Source organism: Glandiceps talaboti, chromosome 16, assembly GCF_964340395.1.
Source record: "Glandiceps talaboti chromosome 16, keGlaTala1.1, whole genome shotgun sequence".
Taxonomy (NCBI): Eukaryota; Metazoa; Hemichordata; class Enteropneusta; family Spengelidae; genus Glandiceps; species Glandiceps talaboti.
In genome coordinates this window covers 22,974,998-22,989,997 of record NC_135564.1, presented here as the reverse complement: position 1 = coordinate 22,989,997, position 15,000 = coordinate 22,974,998, and the positions used below count along the sequence as shown (strand labels likewise).

The 15,000-nt window shown below is 35.8% G+C and overlaps 1 protein-coding gene across 1 annotated transcript in view; it reads left to right on the top strand.

Annotated features, from left to right (window-relative positions):
* The window catches only part of LOC144447225 (protogenin-like), a 122,809-nt gene that overhangs the window by 42,892 nt on the left and 64,917 nt on the right, over positions 1–15,000 (top strand). The window contains exon 8 of the mRNA XM_078137127.1: positions 4,709–4,903. Coding sequence (XP_077993253.1) covers positions 4,709–4,903 — 195 coding nt within the window. The remainder of the gene's footprint in view (positions 1–4,708; positions 4,904–15,000) is intronic.

Here is a 15,000-nt window from a genome sequence, read left to right as displayed (position 1 = left end):
TGTTCCATGTCCAATGAGGAGACACAACATGAGTAGGCATGTTCCATGTCCAACGAGCAGACACAACATATCCAAATCTGTTTGATTTAGGTTCACAAGTGTTGTTGCGTGATCAGAGTAGTGATATCAAGAAAATGACAACATAAACTGCCAGTTCCTAAAACCCAATCGTGCTGACAATATATGCAAATAAAAAGTTCAAAGTTGATCTCGCCCAAAACACTTTGTGCTGTGTCAGATTACATCGGAATCAGTTACCGATTACCTTAACTGTTTACAGAAGAAAAGATGTTCAATTCTTTGTTTTCTGGAAATTCCGTATAGTGCAATTGACATAAATAGGTGGAGAGCTGAATGCGGTGGAAATTGTATTTTGAACCCAAATGCCAATGTAAGAAATAAATGAGGTGTTGGTATTTTGTTCATGCCAAGTTTTGATTACATTATCCATATCACCGTACTTGACCAACAAGGCCGTTATATAATTTTATACTTGTCCGTTTCTGATATGTGCTTTACCATTGTAAATTTTTACGGTCCAAAACAAAGGCAAGCCACATTTGTTCAGAGATATTCGTAATCATTTGGATGAAATGAGTGCTGAAACCTGTATTCTATGTGGGGATTGGAACGTTGTTAGAAATTATGAGTATGATACATTTGGCTATTTTCAACAAACAATCCAGGTGCTAAGATTGAAGTAGATGCATGGATAGAGGAGTATTGTTTAGTTGACATTTGGTGTAAACTACATCCTGATGATCGTGGTTTTACTTGGTGTAAAAAGACGCCATTTAAACAGAGTAGACATGATTTTTTTCTTGTTACCCCTGACATAGCAGAAATGGTGACAAAATCAATAATTGCCCCAGGTTACTGGTCTGACCATTCAGCGATCTGCCAGAATGTTAAACTATCTGATGTAAGGAGGGGAATGGGGATCTGGAAATTGAATAATGACCTACTTAGAGACAATAATTACTCTGATCTAGTTAATGAAAAGTAATAAGGGAAACCGTTACAGAATACAGTAATAAGTCTGGGCCAAATGAGACAGATTCTGAGTAACCCGATTCAGGTTCGATAAAACTATTTTGGGAGACTTTGAAGTTAAACATTAGAGGTATTACAATACTGTATAGTATTAAGAGAAAGTCAAATTTCTGTAAAAGAGAGCGAGAGTTAGAAAAACAGGTGGAGAAACTCGTAAAAACTATCAGGTCTCTCAGAATGTTGATATTTTAAACAAATATGAAGAAAAGTCAGCGGAACTGAAACAGTTTAGATCGAGTAAAATTCATGGTGTTCTTGTCCCTTCAACGGCCAACTGGTCCCTGTATGGTGAAAAGCCATCAAAGTACTTGTGTGCTTTGGAAAAGCGTCACTCCATGTACAGGACAATGAGTGAATTCCAAAGAGAATGGGGAAACTATAACTAATCAAAATGACATTCTAAAAGAGGTCAAATGCTTCTACAGCAAACTATATCAGACAAAAAAACACTTCAGATCAGATATTGATTTTGAAATGGTGCACTTTTTTTCCAAAGCCTGTTTTAATGGAAAATCAGAAGGACTGTCTGGAGGGGCTTTTCAGTTCTGAGGAGTGTACTGCTGCTCTAAATCATATGGCTAACGGGAAATCATCAGGTAGCGACAGTTTTACTGTTGAATTCTTTAAGCATTTCTGGCCAAACTTGTCTGTATTTTTGGTATGACGTTTAAAACGAAGCATATACATTGGGAAGTCTATCCCATATTCAAAAACAGGGTTTGATCATGTGCATTCCAAAGTACAACAAAAGTAGATTTTGCATTAAGAACTGGCATCCCTCATTATTAAATACTGATTATAAAATCAGATCTGCAGCCGATATATACTACCTATTGGACTTACAAAAGGCATTTGATACTGTTGAATGGGACTTTACTTTGGAGTCACTCTCTGCGATCAATTTTGGACTCTTTCCGAAAATGGGTTTCAATTTTTTATGCAGATATTTCAAGTTGTGTCCTAAATAATGGTAGCTTTTCCCAATTTTAATAGGGATCGCCCGGCGTCTGTCTGTCTGTCTGTGTGGATGTGTGTGTATAAACAACTTAAAGTCAAAAACCACTGAACTGATTGCCATGATATTTGGTGGGTCCATTACCTTGGGTGTCTAGTTGGGAAATTGTTCAAATCAAAATGATCTTACCACCGGTTTGTGATTTTGGTCAAAAAATGTGGTTTTTGGTCAAAAAATACTGGGCAGATTGGGCTGAAATTTGGATAAAACATTCGTCAGGGTGTTTTTATTGTTCATGATATGATGGTCCCATGAGTGATATGCAAAAATCTATAATTCCAAAACCACTAAGCAGATTGGGCTGAAATTTAATGGGAATGCATATAGGGAAGTATGGAAGAAGAAATAATAAGCATACAATGATTCCATGAGTGATATGCGAATTAGGTGTAAAATGTTCATTTTTGGTTGAAAACTTATATTTCAAGAAGTACGTGGTCAATGAGTCTGAAACTTTGGTGAGTATTATTCTGCAGATTTTCTTCAAAACATTTTGACAAAATTGGCCATAGCAACCATGACCACGCCCTTAGTAACAACCAAATGGCAGTATATTTTGGTTAAATAAGAACATCTTCTGATAAGCAAGTGAGTAAACAATTTAAAAATGTATGGAAATACCCTAGCAACCATAACCACACCCATAGTAACAGCCAAACGGTCGTGTATTTCACAAAGATAACAACAGGGATTAATAGACAATTGAATAAAACATTCTAACATGTATGTAAATTTGCCTAGCAACATGACCATGCCCATAGCAATAGCTTAATGATGGTTTATATTGCAAAGATGAAATGTGGGAAGGGAAGGCAAGTTAATACAGATTCAAGAAATGTATGCAACAGCCAAGTGATCACACATATTGCAAAGATAACAAACACGAATTGCAAGACAAATGAATAAACATTTAAAAAAATGTATGAAAATTTACCCAGCAACAAGACCATGCTCATAGCAACAGCCAAATGATCACATATATTGCAAAGATAACAACAGGGATTAATAGAGAATTGAATAAATATTCAAAAAATGTATGTAAATTTGCTTAGCAACAAGACCATGCCCATATCAACAGCCAAATGATTGCGTGGTTGGATAGGCAACTGGATTCAGCAAATGAACACCTATTGTTAGCATGGACTTGCATATGGATAAACATTTTTAAAAACTGTACAGTTATGCTACAGCGCCATTGGTGGTATTTTTTACTTTAGAAAGCGGAGTGGGACAGGGGGATCCTTTTCTTAGTTGCAGTAGAAATTTTAGCCCTTTCTTGTAAAAATAATACACAAATTAGAGGTATTGTTGTTAATGAAAAGGAATACCTGCTAGGGCAGTATGCTGATGACATATTTATGTTTTTGGCTTTGATTACACTTGATAGATTTGCAGATGGCTCTACTCTGAATGCAAACTACGATAAAACTAAGCAATTTGGATTGGGTCTTCCAGACATTCCGATAGAAAACTAATGCCACAGAAAAAACTATGGTGGATTGGCGAAAATTTCACAGTTTTGGGAGTAAATTTCAATGTTGATCTGGAGAATATGGAGGACATACATTATAGTCCACAAATCACTAATATCAAAACTTTGATTCAGAATTGGGGAAAAACAACCACTTACACTGTTGGGTACAGTTCGTGTGTGTAAACAATGTAAAGTCAAAAACTGCTGGACCAATAGCCATGATATTTGGTGGGTGTTTTACCTTGGGTGTCCAGTTGGGAAATTGTTCAAATCAAAATGATCTTACCATTGGTGTAATTTGGGGAAAAAAATTTGATTTTTGGTCAAAAAACTTGAACTCAAAAGCTACTGGGCAGATCGGTCTGAATTCTAGCAACCATGACCATGCCCTTAGCAACAAACAAATGGCAGTATATTTTGGTTAAATAACAACATCATCTGGTAGGCAAGTGAGTAAACATTCAAAAAATGTATGGAAATACCCTAGCAACTATGACCATGCCCATAGCAACAGTCAAACGGTGGTGTTTTTCACTAAGATAACAACAGGGATTCTTAGACAAGTGAACCAACTTTCAAAAAATGTATGCAAATATGCATAGCAACAAGACCACACCCATAGCAACAGCCAACTGATCACATATATTGCAAAGATAACAACAGGGATTAATAGATAATTGAATAAACTTTGAAGAAGTGTATGTTAATGTGCCCAGCAACAAGACCACGCCTATAGCAATAGCTAAATGATCGCATATATTGCCAAAGATAACAACAGGGATTAATAGACAATTGAATGAACATTCAAAAAAATGTATGTAAATGTACCTAGCAACAAGACCACACCCAAAGGAACAGCCTATACATACATACATACATACATACATACATACATACATACATACATACACACATACATACACACACACATACATACATACATACATACATACATACATACATACATACATACATACATACATACATACATACATATACAGACTGACAGACATTTACACAACAATACACAGACAGGCAAACAGACAGCAAGACAGACAGAAGCATAACAATAAGAGAAGTTAAAAATGGTTATGCAGTTATTGTAAAGCCAATCTGTGTCCTTACAATATGTCAAACTAATCTTCATTTTCTGTTTCATTTCACAGTACCTACAGCTCCAGTTCTGGTATTGAAAAATATAAATTCAACAGCTATCTTGGTAAAGTGGTCAATGACACAGGAAGCTCCTGTTGTCCCTGTGCAAGGATTTAACCTGTATTATGGTATCTCTGGTTCTGCCCCATTACTTGGACCATATGATGTTGGCAGTGATCGTTCTGACTACATAATTGGTGATTTAAGTAAGTATTCACAGTCAGTTGTAATATTGTATGACAGAACCTCTTGATGTAAGAGTGCAAATGTTGTATACACAGGGTATTTATCTCCCAATGTGCACTGCCAAGAGGGGCTTATAAATTGGGCTTCCACCTGTGCATCTGTTTGGCCGTGTGTTTGTGTGTGTGTGAGTGTGTGTGCGTGCATGAGAGTGTGCATGTGTGAGTGTGTGTGTGTGTGTGTGTGTGTGTGTGTGTGTGTGTGTGTGTGTGTAAACAACTTAAAGTCAAAAACTGCCAGACTGATTGGCTTGACATTTGGTGAGGAATTACTTATGGTGTTGTAATGAAAGATTGTTCAAATGGAAATGATCGCTTCATAGGTGTGCGTTTTGGGTCGAAAAATGTGGTTTTTGGTCAAAAGACTTAAACTCCAAAACGACTGGGCAGATTGGTCTGAAATTTGGTGCGAACGTTCTTTAATGGATGTAAAGTAAGATTTGTTCATGCCATGATAATGCCATAAGAAATATGCAAATTAGGTCTAAAATGTCTATAATTCCAAAAGTACTTTGTTGATTTGGCTGAAATTTCACAGGGATGTTTCTGGTGATGCATGGATCAGGTGATATTGAAGGGCCACTGCAATTCTATTTTTCACATTTCATCAAATCAATAAAAAATAGCCACTTAACACATTTCTATAGCGTTGAGGAGAAAAAAGTGACCACGAATAGTGAAAATCTCGTTAGAAATTATGCTGCTTCCACATTCATGACACCCTCTGCTGGGCGAGTATTCATATTTGCATATGAAAGCATTCCTGTTATGTCGTCATAGTAGGAACACATAACCTTGAACTTCACCTTCCTAACATGCATTGCTATAGAGGCTCAGTCACAACAACAAGTTCTAGAAATGTATCTTTCGAATGGGACGAATGGGATGGCGAATGTTCGTCAGATTTTTTAGCACAACTGAACTGAGGTTCAGTAGTGCTATAGGGATCGCCCGGCATCTGTCTGTCTGTCTGTGTGTGTGTGTGTGTGTGTGTGTGTGTGTGTGTGTGTGTGTGTGTGTGTGTGTGTGTGTGTGTGAACAACTTAAAATCAAAAACCGCTGAACCGATTGCCATGATATTTGGTGGGTCCATTACCTTGGGTGTCTAGTTGGGAAAATGTTCAAATCAAAATGATCGCATCACAGGTGTGTGATTTGGGTCAAAAAAAAATGTGATTTTTGGTCAAAGAACTTAAACTCGGAAACTACTGGGCAGATTGGTGCGAAATTTGGTGGGAACATTCTTAAGGGGGTGTAAAGTAAGATTTGTTCATGACATGATGATTCCATGTAATATGCAAATTAGGGCTAAAAAAATTGTCTTTTTTGTTAAAAATCTATAATTCCAAAACTACTGAGCAGATTGGGCTGAAATTTAATGAGAATGCATCTAGGGATGTATGGATGAAGAAGTATTATGCATACAATGATTCCATGAGTGATATGCAAATTAGGTGTAAAAATGTTCATTTTTGGTCAAAAACATCTCTCAAAAAGTACTTGGTCAATGAGTCTGAAACTAGGTGAAATGTTTCTGAAAGTGTTATTCTGCAGATTTTCTTCAAATATTTTGACACAATTGGTCCTAGCAACCATAACGACGCCCTTAGCAACAACCAAATGGCAGTATATTTTGGTCAAAGAACAACATCATCTGGTAGGCAAGTGTGTAAACATTAAAAACATGCATGCAAATACCCTGGCAACCATGATCACGCCCATAGCAACAGCCAAACAGTCATGTATTTCACATAGATAATGGATTCTTAGACAATTAAATAAACATTCCAAAAATGTATGTAAGTTTGCCTAGCAACAACACCACATCCATAGCAACAGCCAAATAATCATGTGTATTGCAAAGATAACAACAGGAATAGAAAAACAAATGAATAAACATTCAAAAAATGTATATATTGCAAAGATAACTACAGGGATTAATAGACAATTGAGTAAACATTCAAAAAATGTATGTAAATGTGCCTAGCAACAAGACCACGTGGCCACACCCATAGCAACAGCCAAATGATCACATTTATTGCGAAGATAACAAGAGGATTAATAGACAAATGATAAACATTTATAGATAGTTTATTTCAAATGCTAAGGCCTCGGCCCATCGCACGAAACATTTTACATAACAGTAGAGAAGAAAAAGAACAAAGAACTGAATATCATTCTACTAATAATTAACGGAAAAATAGTTAAAGGTAAAAATATGACAGGGGAGAGCATATACATCTATGTTTGCTGAACAAAACTAGTACTAGTGTTGAAAGCTTTATGAACAAAAACTGATAGTTTGTATTGGACTACTTCATTCTTGCATGCCAGTAAGGAAAAACATTTTTCAGCATAGTCGATTATGTAATACTTAGCTCATCTTTATTTAATTATATTCATGAGTTCACAGTTGGTACACTGGATGTTTCAGATCACTTTCCTATCCAGTGCTCTTTTTCCTTCCCAAGTGATGATGTAGTAAAAAATACCGATAATGTAAACGAACATTTAATACAACTAGAAACTTGGAAGAAATTTCGTTGGAAGCCTAGTTTAGTGGAGAATTTTAAACAAAGATTACAGGATGATTTGTTCACCCAGTTGCATCACATGTTTTATCAGGCTATAGAATGCTTTGACTTAGACAAAGCACTGAATACTTTAACTGAGATTTACTCAAGGGCTGGAGTTGGCATGATGATATCTAGTGGAAATGAACAACTTAAGGGTTGTAGTGATAACAATAAACCGTGGTGGGATAGAGATTGTTTATTTGCAAGAGAGAAGAAGTTTGAACTATTAAATAACTACCGTAGATCAAATGCTCAAAGTGATCTAATACAATACATTGAAGCACGAAAGGGTTATAAAATAATTTGTAGAACCAAAAATAAACATTTATAAATGTATGCAAATATGCCTAGCAACAAGACCACAGCCATAGCAACAGGCAAATGATCACGTATATTGCGAAGATAACAAGAGGATTAATAGCCAAATGAATAAACATTTATAATTGTATGCAAATATGCAAAGTAACACCCCTATGTTGCTGTTTAGCAACAGCTAAACTGGTGCATTTCACAAAGATAACTGGGATTCGCGGACAAGTGAACAAACATTCAAAACATATGCAAATATGCCTAGCAACAAGACCATGCCCATGGCAACAGCCAAATGATCACGTATATTTATAAAGATAACAATAGGGAATAATAGACAAATGATAAACATTCAAAAATGTATGCAAATATGTCTATCAACGTGTCCACAACCATAGTAACAGCCAAATGATCATGTATTTTTCAAAGAGAACATCAGGGATCCATAGACAAGTGAATGAACATGTTGGTGAAAAGAACTGTAAACTCTGTATACACAGAGATTCGTTTATCACTAATACATGTACATCCATGTTCTTGAATGATGCCAGTGAACCATCTCAGAGCATATGATACAGTGAACGGTAAATTCACGCACAGTACCTAGAGGGACTTCATGTAATGTGTTCGATCGAGTAATGAAGCTCAAAATGAAAAAGTTTCAGTTATTGAACATGAAATGGTAACAACATGGTATGAATTAATGTAGGTGAAGTATTCTGCATAGATTGTCCACCAATTTGATCATCGCTTCACCCATGGCGACAAGACAGTTGTGTGGTCAGCTATAATTTATAAAAGTACACAAGTCTGACGATCATTGGGAAAAATATCTAAGGTCAGAAATGAAAAATGAATAGATACTAAAAAAAAGTAAAGTGTAAAATAAGAAATGAATCCATAATTATTTGGAAAACATTTGATGATTATGTGGTAAAACAATACTGGCCATGTTACCACGAGCGAAAGCCTTGAAGGTGAATTTAACCCTTGACCTAGTTTCATAAGGATGTCGAAGGAAGCATAAGGTCAATGTGATGTCTCATGATGCATAATGCAACAACGCAATGTTTATGTGAGAGTAAAACTACTGTTGTCTAAACTTCAGTGGAAAAGAAATTCTGTCAATCAGACACAAATTGCAAATTCTTACAACATTTGAGAAAACTGAACAGAGGAAGCAAATGGGACGCTGAGAGAGGAGGAGGCACACCATATAGTGGGTTGTGCAAACTCGGCAAAGATCGTGATAACATACTAATAGAAAACTTTATGCTGTTGTTTCCAAATGTTCTTGGACTGCAATCTTTCTTAACAACTATAAGAAATTGTCAGAAACTTGATGATTTTATGACTGAATATGTTATGGTCAAGAATTTCCATACTTTCGGTTAAATTTTCTGATGGGAAGTAACACATTTTGGAAATATTTAGGGCGACATTTGACATTGATGACGGTACAGTGATGTAATTCCTAAACAAATCTAACATGTTGGCAACTATTATTCCGGTAATGATCCTCAAATCTCAAGGACAGCTGTCTGTGTTGTAAATATAGATCTGAGGCCAAGTTGACCCGTGAATGGATACATCATTTGACAAATATACATATTAATTATGGTGCTTTGTAGAAATGTACTTTTTACCTCCCGTAAGGGTACGGAAGGTATTAAAAGGGGACTGTCTGTTTGTGTGTCTGTCTGTCTGTATGTATGTATGTATGTCCGTCTGTGTGTGTGTGTGTGTGTGTGTGTGTGTGTGTGTGTGTGTGTCATCATTTTCTTAAAAACGTCTGGTTCAATTATAATGAAATTTGGTACAAATAATGTTTGGGGTAATGGCTAGACCTGATTAGTTTTTGAGCGAGATCTGTTCATGTTAATTAGGGAAATTTGCATATCAATGAAATCAACTAATTAAGCTATGTCTTAACACTGCACACTTCAATTTCAATATAATTTAGTATATTTGTTAAACATAACATACATTTGTCCTGTAAAATTTGTTGATATACCTTACAGTGTTAATGAATGATTTGCATAATTAATTATTTTTGGTAATTAGGCTATATCTTAAGAACACATTCTTCAATTTCAATACAGTTTAGTACATGTATTAACCATAAGAAAACACATATGTCCTATAAAGTTTGTTGATGTACCTTACAGTGTTAATGAATAATTTGCATAATTAATGATTTTAGGCTATAACTTAAGAATACATACTTCAATTTCAATATAATTCAGTACATACGTTGACCATAACAATAGCATATGTCCTGTAAAGCTTGTTGATGTACCTTTCAGTGTTAATGAATAATTTACATACTTAATGAGTTTCGGTAATTAGGCTATATCTTAAGACTGCATACTTCAATTTCAATACAATTCAGTACATACACTAACCATAACAAATTGTGTATGTCCTATAAAGTTTGTTGATATACTTTACAGTGTTAATGAATAATTTACATAATTAATGATTTTCGGTAATTACGCTATATCTTAAGAATGCATACTTGAATTTCAATACAGTTTAGTACATGTATTAACCATAAGAAAACACATATGTCCTATAAAGTTTGTTGATGTACCTTACAGAGTTAATGAATAATTTGCATAATTAATGATTTTCGGTAATTACGCTATATCTTAAGACTGCATACTTCAATTTCAATACAATTTAGTACATATGTTAAACATAACCTATAAAAGTTGTTGATTTCGCTTAAAGATTTAGTGAATAATTTGCATAATAATTTTTTTTCCGGTAATTAGGCTATATCTTCAGACTGCATACTTCAATTTCAACATAATTTACTACCTACATTAATCATAACAAAGTCCATATGCCCCATAAAGTTTGTTGATGTACCTTGCAGTGTTAATAACTAATTTGCATGATTAATGATTTTTGGTAATTAGGATATATCATAAGAATGTATACTTGAATTTCAGTATAATTTAGTACATACGTTAACCATAACAAAGTGGATATGTCCTATAATATAAAATTTGTTGATATAACTTAGTTTTAATGAAAACTTTGCATTAATGATTTTAGATAACTAGGCTGTATCTTAAAAATGCAAGCTTCAAATTTTGTATAATGTGGTACATATATATCAACCACAATAATACGCACCTATGCTATGAAGTTTGATGCTACAACTTTTACCTTTAATGAGTATTTTGAATAATGAATGATATTCAGTAATTAAGCAGTATCATGCACTCTTCAAATTCTGTATAATTTGGTACATACATTAACCTAAGAAAACACGCTTGTCCATAAAAAAGCCTGTTACCATAGTTTTTTAGCACAACTGAACAGAGGTTCAGTAGTGTTATAGGCATCGCCCGGCTTCTGTCTGTCTGTCTGTCTGTCTGTCTGTCTTTCCGTCTGTGTGTGTGTGTAAACAGCTTAAAAGTCAAAAACCGCTGAACCAATTGCCATGATATTTGGTGGGTCCATTACCTAGGGTGTCTAGTTGGGAAATTGTTCAAATGAAAATGATCGCATCAGAAATGTGCATTTTTAGCTCCGCTGTCAGCGAAAGCTGAAAGCGTAGCTTTAGGTATAGGTGGGTATTGAGGTATAGAGAGTAGAGTGAATCATAGGTGTCCATCAAACTTTTATATTTTCACTATCTACTCCGAAAGTGACAGTCGGAATTCTTCGATATTTGGTGTGCATGTTCCCTGGGGGGAGGCTATTCAGATTTGTTCATGCCAAGTTGATCTGTGCCATTTTCAATTTTTTATGATTTTTTTTCCAAAAATGACATTTTCATCAAATTTGATATCTGGTGTGTTGATGCACAGGGGGTAGCTTACTTAGATTTGTTAATTTCAAGTCAGCACGTCTTCTCTTCTATTTTTTATGATTTTTTGTTTGAAATTTGAAAAAAAAATGAATATGTTAATGAGCATAATGACCGACGCCATATTGGAAATCAGTCCGCGAGACTTTAGGTAAAGTGCAACTTTTCAAAAGACACTATTGACATCAAACAAGCAATGTAATATGTGCTATAGTCTTAATTCTACGCATTGTGCGCCCAAATGACAAATATTTGTTCGAAAAAGGTTTGTTTGTAAACTTCAAATCCAATTCTCCTCCCCTCCTACAGAATGGTTCATTCCAGTATATGCACCTCATTATCATTGTGAGAAGTCTTCCATGCCTGAACTGAAGTGTATCGAACGATTTTTGACAGAGTCAGTCGTCCAAAAAACGATAATACTCTTTCTAAAATTACCACATTTTGAAAGGGAAAGTACTTTGTGGTTCATTTATGGAGTTTTGTTTTTGTACGATCAATATTGGTGGCAAAATTACAGCGTCAAAATTACCGATGTGGTAGTTCCGTACGGCGACAATCCCAAGTACCTGGATGCAGAAGGGACTAACCCAGAAGCAGTCGTGTCAGCCATACGTTACAGTGCAGTGGTAACATCGTCCGAGAAATCGCTGCGTTCAGTGTCATTATTCACAGAATTGTTGTTTTCGAGTGAAAACCCGTCTTGAATTGTATAACTCTAACATGTCAAGTTATATTTTGAAAGTTGTATCGCTAGTTTGAGACGATTTTCTCACGTACTATCGGGGCTTACTTGGACTTGGACCTTACTCCAGTTCATCGGGAAGTTTAGCCAGCCCGATAATTCTTTCTGGTTTAGTTTACAACACTTTTGATCGTGCAGATTTTGTTGTTGTGATAAAAAGAAATTAAAAAAAAGATCACTTCATCACTTAATCGAACATGAACGAGTGTTACCACTGTAACCAGGGGGGTCTATGCTGTAACGTATGGCAAGGGTTCGACATACACGTACACGCTGGTCCGCTATCCCGCGAGTCAAGTAACTTTCTGTAAGGACCAATAAAGGTTACTAAAATGTCCATTGCAGGAAGTCCGACGGGATAGTGACTTTTCGATAGGTATATTAGGGAGCTCAGAATTCAAACCACCGGCTATATGATAAATTCACGGTCATAGTAAAATTCATTTGATTTTTAATTTGCTATTTTGACCAACTCTGGTTGTCTATTCGCGATAAAATTACGATTAGTTTGGAAACGGGGTAGATTTTCTATGATTCCGTGTCATAAAAGCATGTGTTGTGTAGTTTTCGAAAAGCACACCCGGTGGGAAAGTCGCCCAACAGGCGATCTCGCGCCATTGCTGTACTACGTGGCACTTTATTCTGGCGGGGTGTCTCTTGAAAACGGGAATAGCGAAGGATGAGCCAATCAAGTGAGACCTTTCAAATGTAGCTAATATTATAGCCAATAATATTAGTTGTACGATGATATGTGTATAATAAGGGTAAGGCTGGCCTCTACACTGTAACAAGTAGTAAAGTTGAAATCTTTGTCGCATGAATTCGTATTTATGTACGGATGCGGTCTTTCTGAACAGTAATTTTTAGATCAGTTAGTATTTAAACTACGTTTCTGAGTTAATTATTCGGTAGGTAATTGACGAGCTCCCTTTGTAAAAACACTGTACAAATTGGATGTCAGCGTTCGCCCCGGCCACGTTCAACGGAACTAAGTGAAGCTCAATCATAACAATGGTGGCTGTCAAAATCAAAGACGCAATTTGACCGTGTTGTTATTTCAGTGAGTTTATTCAGCAAGAAAACAACGTGTTCTATGTTTTTGTACTTCCTACATGATGTGATGATCGTTTTTTTTACCGGTACAACTTACAGCCTACAATGAAACTGCTAACTTAGTAACACTGACAGACACGATTCTGTGTTCCGTGTTCATGTTTTGGGGCACATTTCTAAATACGCGAAACCAGTTATTGAATGTGTAGTGGATATTGATATTCAGCAGGGGTTTCATTATATGCCGGACGCCGGAGAAAATACCCGCCTACTCTTGTCATTTCTCCGGCTACATTTTTCGAGATGATGACAGAAATGACGTGAAATTTAGTCAAAGACATCCTTGTAATGGTCATAATGATTTTCAGACTACAAAACTGCTATGAACTCTTCGTAAGAAATACATCGTGTGACAAAAGATTGTGACCTTTGACTTAGTTTGATACGCTGTCCAAGATCATGCAATGACAATGGCTTGGTAAAATAAACAAAATACATGTAGCTTATATGTGATCAAACGCCATAACATCTACTCAAACGCAACACTCTATTGTTTCATGACTGTTTCATTGTCTTTTCCATGTCACACAGTTGCGATCAAAATGATACAAAACTTAGGAAAATATACGGAATAAAATCATTCTCCCACCACTAATCGCGGATGTAATAGTATTTTACAACTAGTCATTCAATACTATGATACCTCAATTTAGTGGAAGGATGAAAATTTACGTCGTTTATCGAAGCCCTTAGCGGAGGAGACAAATCCTAGACATAATCAAATGACTTCCTGTGTTTATAGATAGTAACAGATAAGATTTGGGGGATGTGCCTTGGCGCATACCATTTCTCTCTAGGGTTGGGTCATAGCCTGTTATTTTTTAATTTAAGGGAAACTGAAATGGATGGTGACCTTGTGTATTTTTTATCGTATGACGTTGTATCTTTTACCAAGTAAATAATAATAAATAGCATAAATGCTCAGATTTGAGAGCATTTGTGTTATAAGTTGGCAACCAACCCACACACCCAAAATGGAATGAGCCACTAATCATTATGTGTAAACCAGGGGGGGCACGATACCTACCACGTGATATGGTTTGACCCCTAGAACAATAGAGCGTGACCCCGCTGCACTATAACTTAGTACAAGCGAGTATTTCCCGTTTTTCAATGAATTTTGAGTGTATATGTAAATAATTTCTCAAGATAAATTCCACATTTGTTGTAAAGCTATAAAGCATCATCCCAAACTGCTTAAATAATATCAAAAACGTCCAGTTGTGAAATTATTTATGTTCGAATGCAGGAGACAGGTCAAACTACTTAGTCAGAGCTTTCGACGAGCGCTATTTTCCGATGTTTTTTTCACAGAAGAACACCATGTATTCAATGAAAAAAATCAACATTTATACATTTTGATTCATGATAATTACGTTATATCTTGCCACCACTAAATGCTCCACGAATAATGACTATACGGCAGCGTCAAAGACTAGTCGAAACTGTCTTAATTTCAAGATGGCGACGCACGCCTCGTCATATTCCTATAAGG